We start from the raw sequence: 19,997 nt of genomic DNA on the forward strand, positions 1-19,997 counted from the left end.
AGTAGACTAATTCACTCTAGAAGTTTATCCACAGGAGGATAGATGCTGCTTGGGACAGACCATTTCAGAAAGCCTGTTTCTGTGTCAGCTGCCTATACTGCATCCATTTACTACATGAATAGTCACAACTTGGTCAATCTAGCAAGTGATATTAACAGTACATCCTCTATAATAATAGTAAACTGCACACTGCCTTTCAGAATGCACTGCACAACTGAAATAAAACAGGAAAAGATCTCAACTGCATAAGCTGTGCAACAGATTCAAATGTATAATGAGAAGTTTTAAGAACTTTCGTATTACCAGACTGTGTATTGACATTCTTATAGCTGAAAATACACGTACACCAAAATACAAACTAAAAAGAATCCTGAAAGTATACGAGCATGTTTTTACAACATTAATGAACAAAAGTTAGATTGCGGTTACAGATGACACTATAGAATAATTATATTTAACATTTACCTTCAGCTTTTTCCTGTTCAGATACTTTACAAATACCAAGCATAACTAGGTTACTCACCTGCATGAGGTAAGAACTAATACTTAGTATTAAGACGTATAAAAGTATAAAAATTTTTAAAAAGGAGCAAAATCAAATGAGTTGCTTAGATTCTCACAAGAGTGAGAAACAGAAGCAACGAGGAAGATATTACTGCTCACACTGCTCGCTTATTCTCAAATAGGCACACGTACACAGATTTTGTTCGTAGCCAAGGAACAGCAAGCTAACCAACTGCCAAGTTATCAACCTGTAAAGATAACTGTATACCTTTATTGCTACTCTTTTGACATTTATTTCTAACTTTCTGAAAAAAAAACAAAATGAAGAGCTGCTATTCCAAGGCAAGCAGTTCATGCATAATTTGAAAAAAAAATCCCAACTAAATGTTTGCATTAAAAATTTCCAAATTCTAACTACTCTGAAAACATACATATCAGTGAAGCTCTCCTCAGGAAAAGTTTCCCCAGTGTAAAACAGAATTTCTGGTCCAAAGACCACGACCCACAACAGTGAAAAACAATAGATCAAGCAATTCAAATTTAAGTCTATTCTCCAAACATTTAATCATTTTTAGGATGTGAAATGCCTCCAAGAAAGTAGTAAAAGACTAATGTCAGCATAGCCAGCAGTTTGGCAGCTGAAATGAATATGATATTCCCCGTTTCACATCTTCCAGCAAATTAGATCTTGCAAGATGAACTAAGAATGCCTTACACTTGAACTCCACAATGCTAAACACTGAGGGCAATATCCTGCGGAGAGACACAAGGAAATATCTGAGACATCAGAAGCACAGAAACTGCGTTGCATCACATCCCGCTGTTACGGCATGCCAGGATACTTGTTAGAAAGAGAAGTGGCATGACCAAAAATTCATACACAGGTTAAAGGTCTGCAGACAAGTACACAGGAAACCACACAGCTCATCAACTTAATCCGTGCAATGTTGATAGCTTCCTTACTAGCTCTCTTCTCCCGAGCATGGTCACAACAGCGTTTCCCCAGGCTCTCCTTCCACTGAGTCCCCTTGCTACCAGGCTCTAAAGATGCCTGCCTTTAAGACTAAACTTTGGTTTGTTGCATAAAACAGCTACAGTTTTAGGTGTAACCAGAGACTCCCGTTCCAGAAACTATCCATAGCTCTACTGTGCATCTATCAGACTATTATCTCTAGATTTCTATTTTCAGAGAGAAACATTGTATTGTATCACATAGGAAAAGGTGCTTTTCTGCCTCCATAGCATTTTGCACCACACTATTTTCAGAAATTTTATAAGCCAAAGAAACATGACGATTCTAAGCACACTAGCTAAAAGTATCCCTTCCTTAATGTCATCTTTTAAGCTGTAATTTGTACGTGAATGTTAAAATACATGTGATAAAAATAATGTCTTACAGAGCATTTCTCTTTGTTTCGGTAAATTTATCCAGCTCTTCTAAAAGGCAGAGGGAAAAGAGGGAAAAGGGACTTACCAAAGGAGGTGGAGACTGCAGATTGATTCAACAAAACTATGACTATAAAGAGTTATCTTTATAGAACTGTATGTGATCATAGATCTGAGGCCTGCTTTATGGTACCAGAACATTTTCTCATGTGGCCAATGGAATAAAAAACTAAGCAGCAAGCACTAACAACTAGAGAAAAGCAGAATGCAAATAACTTTTTTAAAATACATGTAAATCCATCTTGCATCAGCGTATTTGGGGAACCTTAGTTGTGATTGCTTTCAAAACATTTAAAATGCTTACAGATTACAATAGGTTAAATTACCCTAGCAGGTCTATAAAGTCGGCCATGCAGTTCTGAAGTTTTTGAAGTATGTTACTATGTAAAGCAATAATTGACTTTGGGTGTTCCCCTATTCTGCCAAGTTGCAGAAATTCACCTGCATCTGAATCCTAATTGTTATCAGCCTGCATAGCTACAAAAAGCTCTTTTACTACCTCAACTGTAGGCCCTGGAGATGCAGCAAAAGCAGGTGATAATTATAGCTAAGAGACAAGTTTTGCATAGAGTGAATACAATCTTGGAAGGATTATCTTATTTTATCTTATTAATTTACACACACTACCATGCAAATTTAAGGGTGAACAACTCACATGTTTAAGTATGAAGTTTGACTCTGTCCTGCTTTAGGGCCTCACTGTCAAAGTCATCCTAAGGACAGATACCAGCAAAATTCCTCACAGGAGTCCCGTACCCACACCAGATGGTAAGACCTGACCCAACAACAACGCACAGCTGGGCTATGATCCTGAGACTGAGCACCCATCAGCTTTGATGGGAATTGCAGTTACTCAATATACTTTCCAGGTCAAGACTAATGTAGCCTTCAAGGAAGGAAAAAATAATTGGGAAATATTGTTGGAGGATCAGCTTCATTGATGTATTAAAGCTTTCTAATTTTGATTAGAAGTGCTCAGTAAACAATACATACCCAGTTTGCAGTGAAACATAACATGCAGTCTCATTTCTGAAGAGCTACAGTACACTAAAATTAATGAATGTGCTCCTCAGCAAACAGAAAAGCCTGGAAGGGATTACTATTGGGAACGACACACAACTAACTATCCATGCCATCCCATCACAGTAGTATCTAAGCATCTCACAAAGCTGTAGCAAGAACTTTATGGCTAATATTTTGTAAAAGATTTAAATGAGCCAAAAGGATATCTCCTTTCTCCAAGCAAAGTCAAATGATGGCAAGGAATTGCCAAATGCTAACCATATTCCAATCTTAGTCATCCTTCTTTCATACATAATCTTAAAACACTTACTGTCATGAACTGTAATTTTTTAGTTACTTCCATTGGGAAAAAGTAGTACTTAAAAAATTCCACAGCAAATACATACACATATTACTCATTAAATAAAATGATATATGTGAATATTCCTAAATTATGGACCAGAAAGAAGCACTGAAGTTAATTATGGCAAGTTACTTAATGCACATTTGTGAGTGCTAGTTGGGGGAAAAAAACAACAACAACAAAACAAATTGTTTGCAGTTGCTTCTGCTCATTTTGAACTTGGGCATTCTTCAGTCATAAGCAAGTAAGACCTAGCAATTCACACTTAGGAGCAAAATATTTCTGTGATTAAAAAAAACATAGTGTCTGCATATTTGGCATGTATGTTCACCACATTCTCCCCAATAAATTAAACAAAACCACACAGACATAGTGAACACAACCTTTGGCTGAACTAGTTTTCAGAACATAAGATAACTAATTAATGCAAAGGAGGCTGCTGGAAAACTTAAGCACTTATTTAACACTACAGCTCTTGAGAATGGACCACCACCACTGTTGCTCATTACACATTTTAAATATATATATATATGTATGTATGTATGTATGTATGTATGTAAGAGCAGGATGCACTTGTTTACTGAAGTATCAGTGAATCTGGTTCCTCTGAAGCCAGCGAGAACCGACTGCCGTGAACTTTAGCGGACAGCCACCGTACCCGGTGTGCAGGAGGCTGAAGTCCTAAGTCAGCGTTGTAGTGAAGGGCACTCGCTTGCTCTGCAACGTGACTAGGGGCTAACTTCACCCTTCCTGTACGATTTGGGACGGGGCTGCTCGGGCACAAAGCGGCGGAAACCACCACCGCGGCCAGGAGACCCAGCCGCGATGAGCACCAGTTCGCACGGCGGAAAACCCCGCGGGCAACGGGGGTGCCGCGGGGCCGGGAGGCCGCGGGGAGCCGCCGCAGGTTGGCTGCGGCGGAGGCAGGCGGGGAGGGACGGGGAGGCCGCGGGCGGGCAGAGCCCGGGGAGGAGCCGAACGGCCCCGGCGCCGCCCGCGGGGCCCGGCCCGGCGCTGCCGGAGGAGGAGGAGGAGGAGAGGGTGGGGGGGACGCGGGGCCGGGAAACCTCCGAGCCGTACCGAGGTGCCCGCGGAAACTTGCGAGTCCCCGGCAAGTTGGTGCATCCTGCTCGGCCGGCAGCCGCGGAGCCCGGCCGGCTCTGCCCGCCCCCGGCCGGCAGCGAGCCCCTCCAGGCATCAGCCGCATCAGGGGTGGGAAGGGGTGGGGGGAAAGGATCCCTTCCTCGCCTGGCTGGAAAAGCCCGGGAAGTCCCCGGAAAGCAGGTCCCGGGCACCTCGGCCCAGGTGGCCGGGCTGCGGCGCCCCCGGGGAGCAGGTGAGCCCCGGTCTGCCCTCCGGCACCCACCGCGAATTAACGCCGAGACAAAGTCACCGTCGGGGAGGGGGGCTGTACGAGGCTGGAAGTCACTTACCGGCTTTACAAGGATCCTTATAATCTATCGCCTCAGCTTTATCCTCCTCAGTGAAATCGTAAGTGTAGTCGTAATCGAGGCCAGAGCAGGAGGAAGGCTTCCCACAGAAAGTCCACCCGGCCAGCCACAGTGCCATCCTCCAGCAAAGCATTTTCATCCTCCCTCGGGCAGAGAGGTGGCGGAAGGGGTGCAGATGAATTAGGAGGACGATTCAGCTGTCCACGCCGACTTGAAAAAGGAGGGTAAGGGATGGAGGAACCACAGGTTTTGGTTTTTTGTTTTTGTTTTGTTTTTTTTTTCCTTCTCCACCTAGAGGCTCCTCTGAGAGACTGTGCTCTCTAGGTAGCCCCAGTCAGACGGGTGCAACATAGAGAAAGGAGAATGACTGCCGCTGCCCCTCCTCGCCCCCACCCCCGCCACATCGCAGGGGAGAAGTTGCCGGGTGTATGTGGGTGGGCGCGGGGGTGGGCTCAGGCCGGGAGATCCTGTCTGTCAGGGCGTCCCCTCGCCTCTGTCAAAGCCCAGCCACACTTCCCGCGGAGGCGGCGGCCGCTGCCCGCGCCCCGCTCCTCCGCGCCCGGCCCCGGCCGCGCTCCGCTCCGCGCCCGCCTCCCGCCCGCCGCCGCCCCCGGTCCCGCTGCCGGAAGGTGGATCCGGGCTGCACATCAGCAAACTACCGCGGGGAGAGGGGGGAAAAAGAAGGAAGGAAGGGAAAAAAGAAAGAAAGGCAGCGGGGAGGGCGCGGGGGCAGTTCGCACTAGAGCAAACCGCGGAGCCCTGATGATGGGAGGCAGCAGCTATGCTGGAGGGAGCGGAGAGAAAGTGTCGGACTCCCTTCCTCCCCCCACCCCTCCCGCAGAAACACTTACTCTAAGCTCTGGCTCTGGTCTGTCCCCCCACCACCACCCCCCAACCCCCTTTAACTTACGAAAACCTTACAGGCAACTAACACACAGTCGTCAGCATCCTGCTTACTTATTCATACAGTCAGGGTCAGGATCCGGGCTGCTTCTGATCTGCTCCCTTGATAGTCTTATGGAAACACACGCGCATCCACTATATGCCTCTATCTCCATATAGCTTTCTCTCTATATAAGCGGTGCACGGCATTTAAACAACAACAACAAAAGAATCGAGCTCACATAGAACAACGCACAGATCAACTCTCGGCAGCCAAGGAGCTCGAGAGAACGGGTGCTGAGGAGAAGGACGAGGAGAATTAACTGCAATTGAGGAGACGGGGAAATAAATCAGTGGCTGTGTGTTTCTCCCTCTGCTGCGGCTGCTTTGCAGAGTTAGCCCCATGAGCTGACGGGTGGGGGTTAAGGAGCGAGGGGGAGGGGAAAGAGAAAAGTTTAAGCGTCCATAGTTTGTTTAAAACAGAGGAAGGCGATATAAAAGGTCCATAGCTCTCCAGAAGTTCCGCCAAGGAGCCGGGAACCGGTTCCAAAATGAAAGCAAGAACAAACAACAACAACAAAAAATCAAGGCAAACGAAAAGTAAAATTGCAGCAGGCAGCAGCAGCAGCGCTGAAATCTTGCGGTCGGGCTTTCCTGTTCTCACGTGGATCCCCAGGAAAGCGGTGGAGGTTTGTGTTCCCAGCGCCGCTCCCGCGGGAGCCGCCGCCCCGCTCCGCGGTATCCCACTTCGCAGCGTCCCGCCTCAGCGCCGCGGCGCCCGGAGCCGCTGCGCGCCGCGCGCCGCCGGGTTTTGTTTTAAAGCCCGAGAAGGGATCAGCGCGCAAAGCCTCATTTCAGGCGATCAACCTGGGGAGAGGGGGGGAGGGGGCAGCAGAAGGAGGGGAGAGGGGTGGAGACACGCGCTGCTGGAATAAAAATAAGATCAAGCGAAAACAAAAATATATAGGTAGCGGAAGATCTCGCTCCCTCCTTCCCTGCGTCCTCCCCCGAGACGGGCAGTTCCGATCCTGCAGGAACGCCTGAGACTGTTTGAGACCAAGGTGAGACTTTCCCGTAGCAAACTCTACTCCTCCTCCAAGTTTCCATGGAAAAGGGCCACGGGGCGGGGGGGGGGGGGGGGGGAAGAGACGAGGGGTGGGTAGCTGGGAGTTTCTGCTGCTCCCATTTCGCTGGGGTGTCACATTTAACACAAACTTTTGAGAGGAGCACTGCGAAGAGGCGGCTGCGCCTTTCCTTCACATCCGAGCCCTCGCAGATGCCCTCCTTCCGCAGCACTTCCCGGTCGCCTTCCCGCCCCCCCCACCCCCCCCCCACCTCGTCGCCGGGGTGGAAATCCGGAGCTAGTCCCTTCCCCCGGGTGTGCCAAGAGCGCGGCGAGAGCCGGCGCGGCTCCGCGCCCGCGGCCGGCCAGAAGCGCGCCGCCCCCACGCCCGCCCCCCCCTCCCCTCCCCTCCCGTCCGCGGGCCGCCCCAGGTGCCCGGCCGCGGGGGCGCACGGTGCGGCACGGCTTGTTGTTACCGCTGTAGAGGAGGTCTGAGCTGCCCTTTCTTTTTCAAAAAAAAAAAAAAAAAAAAAAGGGGGGGGGGGAGGGGAGACAAGTACACCATCGCATCCAGCACTCTGCTTCCCTAAAGTCGATCTTTCCACCTGCATCTTCCTTAAAATGAATGGTTGGTGATAGCAATACCAACCACGGATAAGTACTCCCAGCATTTCATACTATTAAAACTGGAAAGGTGGGTTAAGATGAATTAATAGCTGGTTAATAACAGAGCATATTATACAGTCTAGCTTCAAGTGAGGCCAGTGCTTTAGAAGCACCCATGTTGTGCCTCCTTCCATTTGGTGTCCAAGTTGCATCCACATCACCCCCAGCTCCATCCTGTTGCTCCAAAAGTGGAAACTCAAAACAAGAGCAGCTGACACTAGAAGCATAGCAGCAGCCTTCAGCAATAGCAGTTCTCTATTGCAGCAGTTCAGTTTGCTGAGCATGACAAGGCCTGCAAAGCACACCACGTAACAGACCACGGAAGAGCCTGAGAAACTTTTAGCCTTTTCCTTTCCTCTTCTCCATAATGTGATTTCCGTGACAAACAACCTTAGCCACTTGGAAGCAACACCAAGGAAGTTACCAGAGACCCTTCCTGTCCGACCATCAGAGCAGGGGCAGGGCTGAAATGACTGCCTTTACGCGTACAGCGTGACGGGCTGTGTGCATTAATCAGCACCTTTTGCTGAAGAAGCTGCTTTGATTCAATCAGAGATATAGCTTATTTGCAAGGTCTACAAATTAGGTATTTAATGTAAATTAACCCCCTAAGATGGTCATCAAGCAGAACAAATTTTGTTACTCTGTTCCTTCAACCTTGTTTTATATAGATATTTCACATACACCTTTTAAAAGTTAATTTTCTTTCCTGCAGCTATGCACCTGGACACAAAAAAGAACCTAACAAAAATACATGTCTGTCAATAAGTAGTACTGACTTTGCTGATTGCATTACAGCCACAGAAGAATGCACAATGTGTGACCCTAAACACACCAGTCTCTCCAGTGAGACGATTATTAGACAGTCTCTCTCCCGCTCCTGCAGGAGATTAACTCTCCCGGCAAGGTACGTGCTGACGTCACCCTTAGCCTCCAGCCAGCAATCTGCCCCCGACCTCAGCATCACCATCAGAGCAGTACCAACTGCTAGCAGGCTTGAGGACAGCTGGCCTTGCAGAGCCCTGACTCACACAGGAAACACTCAAAAACACTAGATGGGAATGATGCATAAGTCCGTGCACATAAGTGCTGCAACAAGTAAATGTGTGTATAGGTCAGGGTAAAAACTGTTTTCTGCTTGTAATCCACAGCAGCTGCATATTAAAATTGCTGCTTAGAATAAGTATTGCAGATCTGCAGAAACTGTTCTGCATTGCTTACATACTAATATTCCCATCAGTCACATTAGTAAAAACCTTTCCTCATAAATAGATTTTTTCTTCCTGGTAGCTAAATAAATTGGTTGAGATGGATTCCCCCCCATAAACTTTTCCCAAGTAACCTTTTAAATATTCAATCTAGCTTCTTCCATGCTACAAAATTTTAAAACATTTTTTAAAAAAATTCTTACCATATTCCTGTCTACCATTCCAAAAAAGCTCACTACTCTGATAATCCATCTGACAACACAGTCAATCAAGAATCCATCCTACAGCCGTTTCCAAAGAAACCCACACATAGCCAGAAAGACAGACTGCTTAAGCTGGAAGGAAACCAACCAAAGGAACATAACAGCAACAAACTCCAAGCGTTTTCCCCTTTCCTTTAAGTTTCCTCATTTTGAAGTATAGTAGGGGGACACAAATAAAGGAAAATGCAGTTACGTATAAAAGCAAGCAGTAGTGGTATTATTTTTAACCAGAAAGCTGGAGGCCTTTCTGCTTCCCTCACCCCCCCAAAAAAAAAATATTTTAAAAAAATAAAAGTATGCAAGACAGATAATCACAGAACTAAAAAAAAATGCATCTGAAACATCACTGCTCACACCTCCTCCTCGTTCTTTGGCTGTCTCCTGCTTAGGCCTCAATCTTGTGTGGAATTTTAGGTGGGTGGACACAATGGGCTTATTCATAAACATCAAGTTAAGTGAATGCTTAGCGAAAGCTAAGGCTTTGAAGGCCCAAGACCATGACGACAAGCTCTTTGGGACAGGGACTGGGGGGGTTTTTCAAGAGGTTAACAGTGAAGTTCAGTGGAAGTTGGTTGCCTTCCTACTTTAAGCTGAAAGTCTCATTCCTTGTAAAGCACTGAAGCAAATAAAAGTATATTTAAGGAGTCCTTGATTCCCCACATTGTTATTCATTAGGGAGGTACTGAAACTACATTGTGGCAAAGTCTACAGTAATAGACATAATTACTGTGCTTTTAATACAGCATAATAGTCAAACAGGCATATAGGCAATCTTAGTTATATACTGAGCAAACAATATAAATGAAACCTGAGATTTAAAGTCAAGCAATCACCTTAAAAGCAATGAGCTCACCTTAAGCTTCTCCATTCTTCCCCATATCTACCCAGTATTTTATGAAACAGTTATTCATTGTATGTTCACATGCTAATTTGTTTTTCATACACATTTCTGTGCTTAATTAACAATAAACCCTTCTATTTTTTGAAAGTGTGGTCATACTTTGTTATACACTTATTCTGATACACACAAATCATTCTGATTCAACTCTAGATAGAGTTGATTTCCTCATTTTTTTTACTAGAACTTGTTGCTACAGCATTCATGTGCTTCAAAAATATTAATTAGTTTAGTTTCATAATACACCCCTAAGGTGAGGAGATACAGTGAGAGGATATGAATATTACACTGGGGAAACTATTCTAGATTGCCTGATTTGATACACTGTAGACCTGTGAGGACCTGTGCATAAAAAGAATGGGGCCAGACTCTTCTCAGTGGAGCCCGGCAACAGGACAAGAGGCAACAGGCACAAGCTAAACCACAGCAAGTTCCGTCTGAACATGAGGAAGAACTTCTTCCCTGTGAGAGTGACAGCGCACTGGAACAGGTTGCCCAGAGAGGTTATAGAGTCTCCTTCCTCAGATATTCAAAACCCACCTGGATGCAGTCCTGTGCAACATGCTGTAGGTGACCCTGCTTGAGCAGGAGAGTTGGACTAGATGATCTCCAGAGGTCTTGTGCAACCTCAACCATTCTGTGACTTGGCATTATTGAAGACATTAATTCTTCAAGGCCTGGTTTGGACTGGTTTCAGCTGCAGTAATTCTGCTCACTGAGTATCCAGTATGACTTCTAATCAAATGCCAAAGTTTACAGACACCTCAATATGAGAAGCAAATAAGTAGGAAGAAGTATAATATAAAAGCCTGAAATAGCTTTATAAAGGATCTCTGTGGCACAGGCAAGGGGAAAGACTCAAATCTTCAAGTCTTCAGCTCTGAAAAATTAAATCTCCATTTCTCTTTCTGTGTTTCCTTTTCTTCAACACTCCTTTCAATTTCTAGAATAAATATGACTGGACTTCTGCCAACAACAGCCACCATCATTAATGACACCCACATAATTCACACATAGTATAAATCTTCTGCTCCTCCATGCACTGTCTGATCTTAAACTAACAGCACAACTGTTTGCAATAGTAGGTAGCCCTGTATTTGGACCAGCAGTTGAAAAGGTCCACGCCTTTTCATCACGGGATACATATAGCTGACAGAAGAGGGACAGTGAATCTTGAGTCCCTCTCCAACCTGCAGAAGAGGGTATTTTTTAATAGCATAGTCCCATCTGCTTGTATTCCATGTCCTTATTTTGCCTTATCTTTGCCTGTTATTTCTAACCTTTCTCTTCACTCTCAGCTGTTCAACCTAGTTTTTTTTTTTTTTTTGTTGTTGTTGTCTAGTTAAAGCTAGGGTCAGAGCCTTGTCCTCATTCCAGCCATGCCAGCTGGACTCTTCCTTAGTCTCATTCTGAGACACTTCACTCAGGCACTCCCAGATCTACCATCAGCTGTACTTTTTTTTTTTTTTTTTTTTTTGCTTTGTTTTCACTCCATCAACCTAATCCTTTTCTTAAGCCTTCTCATTTGATTTAACTTTGTTAGACTTCCACCTCTAGTCTTTACTTCAGGTGCACACCCCAAGGTTGATCTTACTCCTTGACCGTATTTCCCAGTTACGGAATGATCTGAGCCATTTGCCCTTACAGCTCCACCCTGGCAGTGGGTGCCACGTCTACACGCCTACACATCTTTGTGACTCTCCATTTCTTTCCTTTCACTGTTACTTCTCAGGCTCAATTTCCTTATTTGACCTTTTTGTTTTCCCAGAACACACCCACGAATCTTGCTGCTGATTTCTGCTAGTCACTACCCACCTTGCTTTTTCAGAAGCTCTGTGCCAACTTCACCATCCTGCAAAATCAGTTATTCTCGCCTATCTATTCAAGTAGATACTATAAGGTACATCGAGCACATAAAAGTATCGCTTCTCCTCAGTGAAGTCCCAGATCCGAGCAAGGTACAGCTCAAAGTGGATTACATAAAATGTTGCTGCCGATGAGATACTCAGGTAAGGTTGCTGCTAAAACTGCATAATTTTTATATTATGTTTATATTACACTTTTCCAAAGTTCATTGTGGTGATGTTCAAGTTCATAGTATCTTTAAAGGGAAAAAAGGACATAAAGGCCAACATCCTTCCTTTTCCACTCGTTTTCTACAGACTGAGCACACCAAAGCCCCTCCAAAACACCAGTGCTATAATTTTAATTAAGTGCAAATCCATGTCTTTCTAGTTTCGTTTTCAAGTACCTGGAAAATTTAATCTAATGTTCTAAAATACGTGTTAAAGAACAACAAAAAAAACCCCTAAAAATTAGTAGCTACACATCATGGAAAAATTCATACCAAATGCTTACAATTAGGCAAAGGTATATAAGTAACTTCAAACAGTATCTTACAATGGACAGTGTCAGAGAATCTTATTAATAGATACCCTACCAGGTTCCATTTATATAATTAAATAAGTTCTCCTCTATTTTTAACACTTTCAGAATTGTAGAAGAGCAGCATAAAACTACACTGAGGATAAACACTAAAACGAGTAAGCAACAACAAAAACAGTGGAGCAATACTTAAATTAGGAACTGCTCTGTGTTTGCTCAGCATCCCAATCCTCAACAGGCAATAAATCAATTTGCAGTAGCTGTGGACAGCTATTTAAACAGAGGGCCAGAAGAGCTTAATTGTTAAAGCAATGTTCAAAGTTAGAAGGTTCAGTATATGAGGTCATATTAAATATTCACTTGTCTGTAGCCAGCTGCATTCCAAGTATGAGGAGGCATCCTGCCCTCCTCTTAATTAAAAAACAATGTCTGTGAGCTCTGAGCTTAGCATGGCTTAGATTGTATTTCTTCTTAGAGTGTAGTAGAACAGAAGTACAGACTGCTAGATGAAAAACTGATATCTGAACATTTGCCATTTTTAGTTTGGTTTACTTATTATCTAACAGGTGAACAATTGTTTGCTTTGAAATGTGTAGTTTATTTTTTACAGGTTGGTAAAGCATTCAGGGTTCAATTCTCAACATTAAGAAATTGCTCCCTGTCGAAGTCTACAGAGAACTTGCATTCAACTTGCGCAGGGCCAAAACAAGATCACTTATCAGTGATCATTGTAGACATTGGTAGCTGGTGAACAGTGCATGGTAATATATGTAGCATAACAAACTAATAATACTGATCTTGTCCCCTTATAAACCTTACTGTGATTCTTTAAAAATATTTTTATTGCTAGATATTTTAAGTTCTGTAATATGTTTTAAATAATATTTCTACCTCAGTTATTAATAATCACTTCCTTATTCTAAAAATGCTATTACTGGGACTAATGAGTGCCAGTCTTTTTTATTAAACTTGAACTGAATGAACATTTAATTGGCATTTAATTTGTGCAGGCATGTATGCATGGTTACCTTCAAACAAGTATTAAAAATAATCCAAAGTAGTCACTGAAATCTTAGTAACATCAAGAAAGCCAGTCTCACATTTGTTGTAATTTCTATCTATAAATTATTAAAAGCATATGCTTAATGCAGGCTGTATTAACCACAAAATACAAAGCTCCAAATATTTTCTTCAAATGAGTGCAACACTAGCCGCACTGAGACTTGTGATTGTTTGAACCATTATTAATTCCAGATCTTTTTTGATCTAAGACACCTCTGCAACCTTTATTTACAAAGAGTAAAACTAAGAGGTAAAATACCTTTCACATTACCAAATTTGTTTTTTTGTTTTTTTAATGAATTGAGGCAAAATTCTAGCAGGCAGCAAAAAGTAGTTTACTGCTTTGATGAAAAAGCATGCTTTTGAGAATACCTATGGAAAATGATTCAAAGTCTGTTCACCATCTATAAACAAACATTGTTATTAAACTGACTAGTAGATATACAGGGTTAATCCTACCCCCTGGTATTCAACGTACTGTCACATAGCTGGAAATCAGTGAGTGATTTTTGACAGGAGCAAGCCTTTAATGAGCCTGATCTGAAGTGAACGCTGAGCATTTTGATCTTCCATTCATTCACAGAAGATGAAGCAGCTCAGCACCTTGCAGAACAGGATTTACTGTTTTGAGTAGTGTGCTGCTTTGGTGAAAAAAAATTCTATTTTGGTTTATCTCATAGTTTAGCATAACTAACCTCTTTGGAGGTTACAGCAGACAACATGTAATACTCGAGGAATGGAGGTAAGGATCAAAGTAAATAGAACTGTGCTGCGGTTGGGTTTTCTAAGTAGACACAATGAATTTTCTTGACTCCAAATCGCCAAAAATAAGGTATCACCAACTCCCAGAAGAATGGCAATTGTCTTACAGAAAGCAGTAACAAGCCACGACACAGGCACTGTGACCACAATATTGTGCTATAGTGATTAACTTCATGTTATTTGCAGTAATATATACTTAGATCCTTTACATGGCAGAGAATTTTGGAAAGAGATGGATAATTTGAATGCAGTTAAATTATTTGTGCTATTCTTATTAATCCTCCTTTACTACAATAGACCTTCTCTCTAGGCTGTGCAGCATAAGCTTCTTTTAAAAGATACCGATACACCATACAGGAATAATTAATAACCTCTGGAGGATTCAGGCATTGTAGTGCAGCTCAAAGATGAACGCGCTTTCACTCACCAAGGGATAATTTTGTGCAACCACCAATCAATATTTGAAGCAAATAATACATATTTTACAGTAATAATTAGACATATATACATACGCAACACAATCTGAGCTTAATTTGCAGCCATTTTCATACCTCGTGGAGTTTTCCTTCGGAACAGGTACAGAACTTAGCCCATTTTTAACAACCTTACAAAGCTATACAAATTGCAATACAGGAGACAGTGACGACTGACTGCAGAGGATTCCTGCCAACCACGTGTGTATGCACATGCATATACACAGTATAAATGATGCAAACCAAAGCCTGAGATCAAAACTCTTCCAAAATTCAACCAAAGTACGGAACAACTATTTTACATAAAACTTCCATCGAAGGAAGGAAGACAAACTGAAAACATATCCATAGAGTAAAGGTAAAGGTGAGATGTCCCAGACATCGGTGATACATGAGCACTTCTGTATGAAAGAGGGTCTGGTCTCACTGTGAAGGCAGCATAGATTTGCTCTGCACATACAGCAAATCTGAAGTCAGATTTAGTATGCATGCTCCAGGCATCTAGCTTTTGGTTTACTGTTCTCAGGCAGGGCCATCTTTGTTGGAATAGGAGCTGAAGCCTTTGCCTTACGAGTATAGATTTAAAACAGCATTGCACACGTGAGTGTCTCACTACCTGTGGGTTTGGAATATAAGAATCAGGGCACGCATTGCTACTTGTGTTTGGTATTATGTAGAACGATCACAACAATTAAGAGGATTTTCTTAAAAAAAATACACGACCATGTACATATTTTATTTGTTAAAATTTCCTGTACCTTCCAACAACTTAAAAAAAAATCCCCTTAGTCTATCATAAACCAATTCCGTATCTGTGTGGATACTGTTTTTCAACAGTAAGTGATACGAATTGCCAGTAGCAGCTTGCAGGACAAACATTGCAGGTAAATAGAACAAGACATCTCATCAAAATCTTTGTACTAAAGAAGAAAATCTGTAACAAAGATTTTACAGAGGTTGCGCCAAATATTTACTAACAGTGAAAACAATCAAATCTTGATTTCAAGAGTTAACTGTACTGACTTGATGGCTCAAGTCTTCTAAATGAGTCGTTCAAGTTGTCTTCAATCTGTGAAAAGCTCTTCTGCTGCTCTTTCTCCTTCCTGAGCCTATTTTTTCTTTCTATACATAGATGTATAAATACATATTTATGTGAATATGCTGAAAAATGTTTTTTGCTTACCTCTCCATAGTAATTGACACTATCCACTCAATTTTATTCTAATCTTTATAAGAAATGATTATTTCAATTGATGCCAAATGCCAAACTATACTTACTGAATACAGTACTAGATATTTGCATATTTCAGTTAACTCAGAATAAGGCTGCTTGAGATACTTGTGATGATTTCCCTTCTCTGCTCTAAATCCCCTTTGCTTTGGACCATTTGCCAATGGTCTCTATTAATAAATTTGGATTTTGTTTCATTATAGCTTGTTGCATTGCTTTTTATAATTTCTATCCTTACCATCATCCTTACCAAGGATATTTGTTTGTTTGAGATAATAAAGGCATGGGAACCTACATGAAGTTTCATTTAAAAGGAGCAGCGAGCTAAATGGGAAAGCTCTCTTGAAACCTAACCAGTGATTATATTTTAATAGCAGAACTTTCACAAGAAGAATTGTTAATGTAGTCCTTCAGATAGTGTAGGGATAATTACATTAATCAGATAATTTGCTAGAGCAGTGCTGACACACCAGTAGCAGCTCCAGGAGTGACTGCTCTGTAGAGACTCACATTTATGAAGCAAATGTATTCACCTCCAGCAGTGAGAATTTAATGAGCACGATACAAAAAATAGCATCTGGCCAAATCATCAGTTAATTCCGAGATTAAATTCAGCAACAAAAATAATCCTACTTGTACCAGCATTAGGCCTTTCTAGGGGCATACCTACCACAGTATATTTGATAATAATTAGGTGTTGTCTTCTTCCCGGACTGAAGCCCTGTATTCTGAACAAATCTTGTTTCCACAAGAACCCAGGGCCCCCAAGACAGAGGGCAGCACATGGCCTTAATATCCTGCAATTTGCATGTTTTCTCAAGGATTAACCTCAGCTCACAAGTGATGCCATTGAAGCTCATTTGCAGAGAGGTTTGGCATCCTTGCCCTTGCTAGCAGATTTTGATTTTTTGACATCCTGCGACCCCTAGTGAGAGCCAAGGGCCGTCAACAGCAGCCAGCTCTGCCCCTCTGGCCTTTGCTCCCGCTGGCTCTGGGCATCCCAGCCCAGGAGCTGGCAAGCACACACATGCTCTTGCGAAGCACTGACCATTTCCAGGTCACAGGCAAAACATACCTTTAGGGATTTCCCTTTCCCCACATTAAGTATCTGAACAGCTACTGTAAAAGCATATTAATACACTGCCTCTAGCAGTATTAGAATCCACCAATTACATTGCAGCTTCACAAAAACGTACCATTTGCATAACCTCTTGCAAAGAGAAGGAAAGGCAAGAACATCCGCCTTCTACAGACTACAAAAATTGAAGACCTGAAATTGCAGGTTATGCTTCAGTGAGCTTTTCTACTCAGCTATGTGTATGCAAAATTCAAGGCCTATGCCTTTGCAAAGAATGATGATCTATTATGCAAATAATATTTGTGCGCTTCATGGTCTTAGGAAAACATGGGGTGAGAAATTTGTCTTGCATCTTTGAAAATTGCAGGCTAAGCTCTTTTACTATTGTAATCATGCTCGGGTTTGCAAAATCAATAGAGTTTAGAACAATACTTTTGTTCCAAACAGGTACATGAATTAAAAGCTTTGCCTGAAAACGTAAACATGCACAAAGAGAAGAGAAAAGGGTATTTCTTCTCTTGGTTCAATTCTCTTGATTATTTTTAACTTGATATTCCTATTTGTATGCAAAGTTGTTGTATGCATTTAGATGTAATGTACACACATATACTTTTAGGGTCACAATTTTAGTGTGAAAGGGACAAGTCAGCTCTCTTCACATCAACAATTTATTAACAGCAAACACTCAACTACCTAGTGCTAAAATAAGGTAAATGTGACTAATATCAGTATTGTCTCAAAAATGAAAATATTTGTCAGCTAGTCAAAATAGTTGACTATTTTGGTAGAAAGATCTTGATAATCTGACTATAGTAAAGCATTATTATTTTCCAGATGAAAAATTCAAGGATATGAAGCATTCTTGGTCTTCAAAAGACACCTGAATATCTTGTGATATATTGGGTTCCAAAGTAGTAGTAGGGGCCTTAAAGGAAGGCTTTTTATTCAGCCTTTTGCATCAAAATAATTATGACTTGCCTTTAATGGATGCCATTTCCTTCCGATTTGTAGGTTTGTATTGCAAAAACACTAAATTCAGAAGCTAGTTTTCCAGTCACTCTTCCCAGCTTCCACTCTTACAATGGAGTTGGACCCAAGCCATACTTGAACTCAAAACTAAATATTCAAATATCATCAAGAGTTAAGGTTGAGAAACCTACTCTTAACCTTCTCAAAATTGAGAATTGAAATTCTCCTAGATCTTTGCATTATGGAGCTACGGATAACATTGGACAAGCACACAACTGCAATCTCCCATTTTCTAAAGCTTCTTTTAATCTACTGGATGCCTCCTGTCCCTCAGTCACATTCCTAAATCTCCATTTTGAAGAGACTGATATTTCCCATTGTCAAGACCACACATTTCCCATGAGAAAATGACAACTCTTCATTCTCTAGTGCAAAGATTTCATTGTTAGTTATATTTTTTCTATGTTTTAAATATCTGTACAGCTACAAATTTTCTAACATCTTTACACACATTGAAGGAAGCAACTAGCCCACCCTTCTGCAGCAGTGGAGCAAATAGACATCTTGCACAGCCCATAGTAGTGCATTAGTGACAAATACATTAAAAGAACTGAGAACACTTACATTATTTTCCTTAATGCATTTTTAGCTTCCCCACATATGGGCAATCTTTATTACATAGAGGTTTTATTACAGTTGTTTGGTAGAGCACAGAAACTATAAAACCCTGCAGTACTAATATGATCCTATTGTGTCACAGCAATGGAGGAAAGGATGCAAACAGACTATGAATGCCAATAAATCACATTCCGCACACCGTGGACGCCACAGTGATGGTTGGTTCATGGCTGTTGGGTCCATAGCCATATGAATCAATTTGCAAAAACCCTTCCTCATGCAAGTGGAAGTGTATGTTATTACATTCCTGCCAGCTAGGTGTAGCACACTGTTTCACTCTGCTGCTGTTTCTAAGTGGAGCACTCCATCCCACTACCCACAGCCTTAGACAAAGCACCTGTACAAATCCCATTTTTCTCCAACTACTTCCCAGGGGACTCATTCAGATTTCTCTATGCATATTTGCATGAAGGAGACTGAATGCCTGAAAGCAAGTGATACAATTTTTAATGAATATGCTATATACTCAATTTTACCTGCTTAATTAAGGACTCTGTTAAGTAAATGGTAAAGATTTACTTTTTAACAGCTGTAAAAGTTTGCCTTAAGTTATTTGTTCTTATATCAAGTAATTCTGAAAATTCTCAGAAAAATGCAAATTCTTAGTTGATATTTATGTACATTCTCTGTAGGTGTCAGCATTGCTTTATATTGTTGTGGAGAACTGTATTTTTTTCTTCTCAAAGAAAGAAAGAACAAGCTCAGACTGGTCATATTTTCCAAGTGAAAGGCAATTCTTTGTTGTCAGTTTATCTTATAACATCCATTTCAGATTGGGAGATTTTAGGTGCAATAGGTGCAACTAAAGGGAACATACAGAAAAAGCCTAAGTTGTTTCCCTGCGTACCTGCTTTCTGGTTTAATATCTTTATATTGCATTTGTTTTCTGTATAAATATAATCCTATTGCTATAAAAAACATTCATGTTTCAGAAATATTTGCAAGTGTTGCAAGGAGAGTGCAATTCAGTGATGCTGAATATGCTGTGAATCTACCTCTACACACACTGAAAAGGAAGTATTGGACCAGAGAAGTTCCTGTTGAAAGGTTCTAGTGGAGTTCCTCAAAGACCCACTCTTAAGACAAGTCTTATTTAATACTTTAATTCATAGCCTTGCCACACAAAGTTACATTGGTGAGGTTCTTTGATAGCACGTTGTTCAGAGAAATTATTCAACAATTCTAACAGAAGGGAATCAGAATATCATAGTGGAAATGAATGCTCTTGGGAGCCAAAGTTGTAGTAATAGGATGAAAATCAATTATGTGGACTCCAAGGTCATAAGTGAAGGATAACATCAAGAGTGTCTTTTGAGATCTCAGTGATAAATAATTGATGAAGAGAGATATGGTAGGTTAAACAAAGTTATCAACCTCCTATATGATACAGCTATGAAAGACAAATGTGATCCAAACATGTATCAGGCAAGACATCTCTAAGAAAAAGGAGCAATACCAACAACAGCATACAAGATTTTGTACACAGGAGCATTATTTAAACTGGTATACATAATCCTGACCATTCTTCTGATCAAGGGAATGACTAGCGTCCTTTACCAGAGGCTGTGAAGAGAGGATTAAAAAAATAAGAAAAGGGGATATGTTAGCTTCC

The 19,997-nt window shown here is 41.8% G+C and overlaps 1 protein-coding gene across 1 annotated transcript in view; it reads right to left on the bottom strand.

The window, feature by feature from the left end:
* The window catches only part of TLL1 (tolloid like 1), a 135,148-nt gene extending 129,378 nt beyond the window's left edge, over positions 1–5,770 (bottom strand). The window contains exons 1-2 of the mRNA XM_062574705.1: positions 5,725–5,770; positions 4,750–4,977 (exon numbers count right to left, since the gene is read on the bottom strand). Coding sequence (XP_062430689.1) covers positions 4,750–4,906 — 157 coding nt within the window. The 5' untranslated portion in view covers positions 4,907–4,977; positions 5,725–5,770. The remainder of the gene's footprint in view (positions 1–4,749; positions 4,978–5,724) is intronic.
* Between the last annotated feature and the right edge of the window lie 14,227 nt (positions 5,771–19,997).

Source organism: Rhea pennata, chromosome 4, assembly GCF_028389875.1.
Source record: "Rhea pennata isolate bPtePen1 chromosome 4, bPtePen1.pri, whole genome shotgun sequence".
Taxonomy (NCBI): domain Eukaryota; kingdom Metazoa; phylum Chordata; class Aves; order Rheiformes; family Rheidae; genus Rhea; species Rhea pennata.